Genomic DNA, 2500 nt, shown 5'->3' with positions numbered 1-2500 from the left:
GTGCGCGACCCGAGGGTCCCTGGTTCAATCCCCACCTAGTACCAACCTCGTCATGTCCGTTGTGTCCTGAGCAAGACACTTCACCCTTGCTCCTGATGGGTGCTGGTTAGCGCCTTGCATGGCAGCTCCCTCCATCAGTGTGTGAATGTGTGTGTGAATGGGTAAATGTGGAAGTAGTGTCAAAGCGCTTTGAGTACCTTGAAGGTAGAAAAGCGCTATACAAGTACAACCCATTTATCATTTATCATTTGTTAACATTGACATGTTTTGCATCCAGGTGCACATTGAGTTCACCGAGGGCGAAGATAAGATCGCCCTGGAGGGTCCAACCAAAGATGTGCAGATGGTGCAAAGCCAGATTGAAGTCATTGTGTCAGATTTAGTAAGTAACTACGACGGAACCTCCCCGTCACATCCGCAAAGGTTGAATCGAGGCACCTAAAGTTCTTCTGTGAACACTTTTTTTTACCTTTTGATCCAAAAGGCTCCTTCAGTTCTGATAGTTTCCATGTTTTTGTCACACGACTCAACCCTTGAGTACAAGTCCATCCACAGACCATGCAATGTTGATAGTGTATCTGCTGTGCTCCAACAGGTGAGTCGCATGGACTACACTGAGATCAGCGTGGATCCAAAATTCCACAGACATCTGATTGGAAAGGCAGGCGTCAACAGTAAGTGCCTTGCTGCAAATGTTATCGTCTACTCGGCGTTCACTAAGGAGGCCTTTTTGATTTTGTTTTCAGTCAACCGCATCAAGGAGCTGCACAAGGTGACTGTCCGCATCCCCCCCGACCACGAGAAGAGCAACCTGATCCGCATCGAGGGGGACCCCCAGGGTGTGCAAGAAGCCAAGAAGGAGCTGCTGGAGCTTGCGTCGCGCATGGTTTGTGCACACGCTACCCGCTTGGAGGTCAGCGGCCAGAATGTCACCGTAACTTGCCTTGCAGGAGAACGAGCGTACAAAGGACCTGATCATCGAACAGCGTTTACATAGAGCCATCATCGGCCAAAAAGGGGAGAACATTAAAGAAGTGCGGGACAAATTCCCAGAGGTGAGGTGGAAGCTCCAATTTTTTGCATTTTTACTTTACACTCATCTTGACCTGGTACAAAACTATTTTTAGATGCTTTCCAAAATACAGGGCACCCCAAAAAATGTCATTATTGGCTTCATTTGAACAAAAACATCTCAGAGTAAAATAAACATGTTTATTATTGCAATTTAGTCCTTAAAATAGTGAACATACTAGACAACTTGTCTTTTAGTAGTAAGTAAACAAAGACTCTTAATTAGTCTGCTGATGTATGCAGTAACATATTTGGTTTGTGTTTTTAAATTTAGATTTTTATTTATTGTTTTAATTGGTTTTACCCTTTAAAATCGTTTTTAGTCATATCTATTTTTATATTGTTTTTATATTGGTTATATATATATATATATATATATATATATATATATACATATATATATATATATATATATATATATATATATACACACACCGTATTTTCCGCACTATAAGGCGCACCGGATTATTAGCCGCACCTTCAATGAATGGCATATTTCATAACTTTGTCCACCAATAAGCCGCCCCGGACTATAAGCCGCGCCTACGCTGCGCTAAAGGGAATGTCAAAAAAACAGTCAGATAGGTCAGTCAAACTTTAATAATATATTAAAAACCAGCGTTCTAACAACTCTGTTCACTCCCAAAATGTACGCAAATGTGCAATCACAAACATAGTAAAATTCAAAATAGTGCAGAGCAATAGCAACATAATGTTGCTCGAACGTTAATGTCACAACACACAAAATAAACATAGCGCTTACTTTCTGAAGTTATTCTTCATTCGTAAATCCTTCGTCTTCGGTGTCCGAAGTGAAAAGTTGGGCAAATTTACGATCCACTGGCAGATGTTGGCGTCGTCTGGCGCTGCCTCCTCGTCTTAGTGAAGGTGTGTTCGCCTTCTGTCCTCCATTGTTCCCACGCAGTTAGCAGTCTAGCTTCGAATGCCCTGTTGACACCAATATCTAGCGGCTGGAGGTCTTTTGTCAATCCACCCGGAATGACGGCGAGTATTGAATTAAGCGCGTAAGCGTGTCTCTCAATGTGCTGTTATGAGCTAGCAAATATAACAACTACACTACCCAGCATGCAACGATAGTTACGAGCATGCGCGGTAGCCCTGAGAAGCGTTGTTGTATGCTGGGAGTTCGAATGTGGTTATGAGCACGCTGTGAGAAAACGTTGAGAACTCAGTTAACACGCCTCGTCTGCATTATTTATAATTAGACAGACAACACACTTAATAGGAGCCATTTTGGGGTCTTTACATAAACACACAAATGGAAATGAAACGTCACATATCCCAGCATGCACCGCGCGCTTCTTCTACGGGGAAAAAAGATGGCGGCTGTTTACCGTAGTTGCGAGACCTAAACTTTATGAAAATGAATCTTAATATTTATCCATATATAAAGCGCACCGGGTTATAA

General features: G+C 42.5%; 1 protein-coding gene across 4 annotated transcripts in view; it reads left to right on the top strand.

Annotated features, from left to right (window-relative positions):
- Positions 1-2500, top strand: part of hdlbpa (high density lipoprotein binding protein a) — an 87184-nt gene that overhangs the window by 51434 nt on the left and 33250 nt on the right. For all 4 annotated transcript variants that reach the window (XM_061977475.2, XM_061977472.2, XM_061977473.2 and 1 more), the window contains exons 10-13: positions 278-382; positions 596-674; positions 747-886; positions 951-1055. In XM_061977475.2, the coding sequence (XP_061833459.1) occupies positions 278-382; positions 596-674; positions 747-886; positions 951-1055 (429 nt within the window). The remainder of the gene's footprint in view (positions 1-277; positions 383-595; positions 675-746; positions 887-950; positions 1056-2500) is intronic.

Source organism: Nerophis lumbriciformis, linkage group LG18, assembly GCF_033978685.3.
Source record: "Nerophis lumbriciformis linkage group LG18, RoL_Nlum_v2.1, whole genome shotgun sequence".
Taxonomy (NCBI): Eukaryota; Metazoa; Chordata; class Actinopteri; order Syngnathiformes; family Syngnathidae; genus Nerophis; species Nerophis lumbriciformis.
Note: the sequence above shows the minus strand (reverse complement) of the source record. Positions and strands in the feature narration are given on the sequence as shown.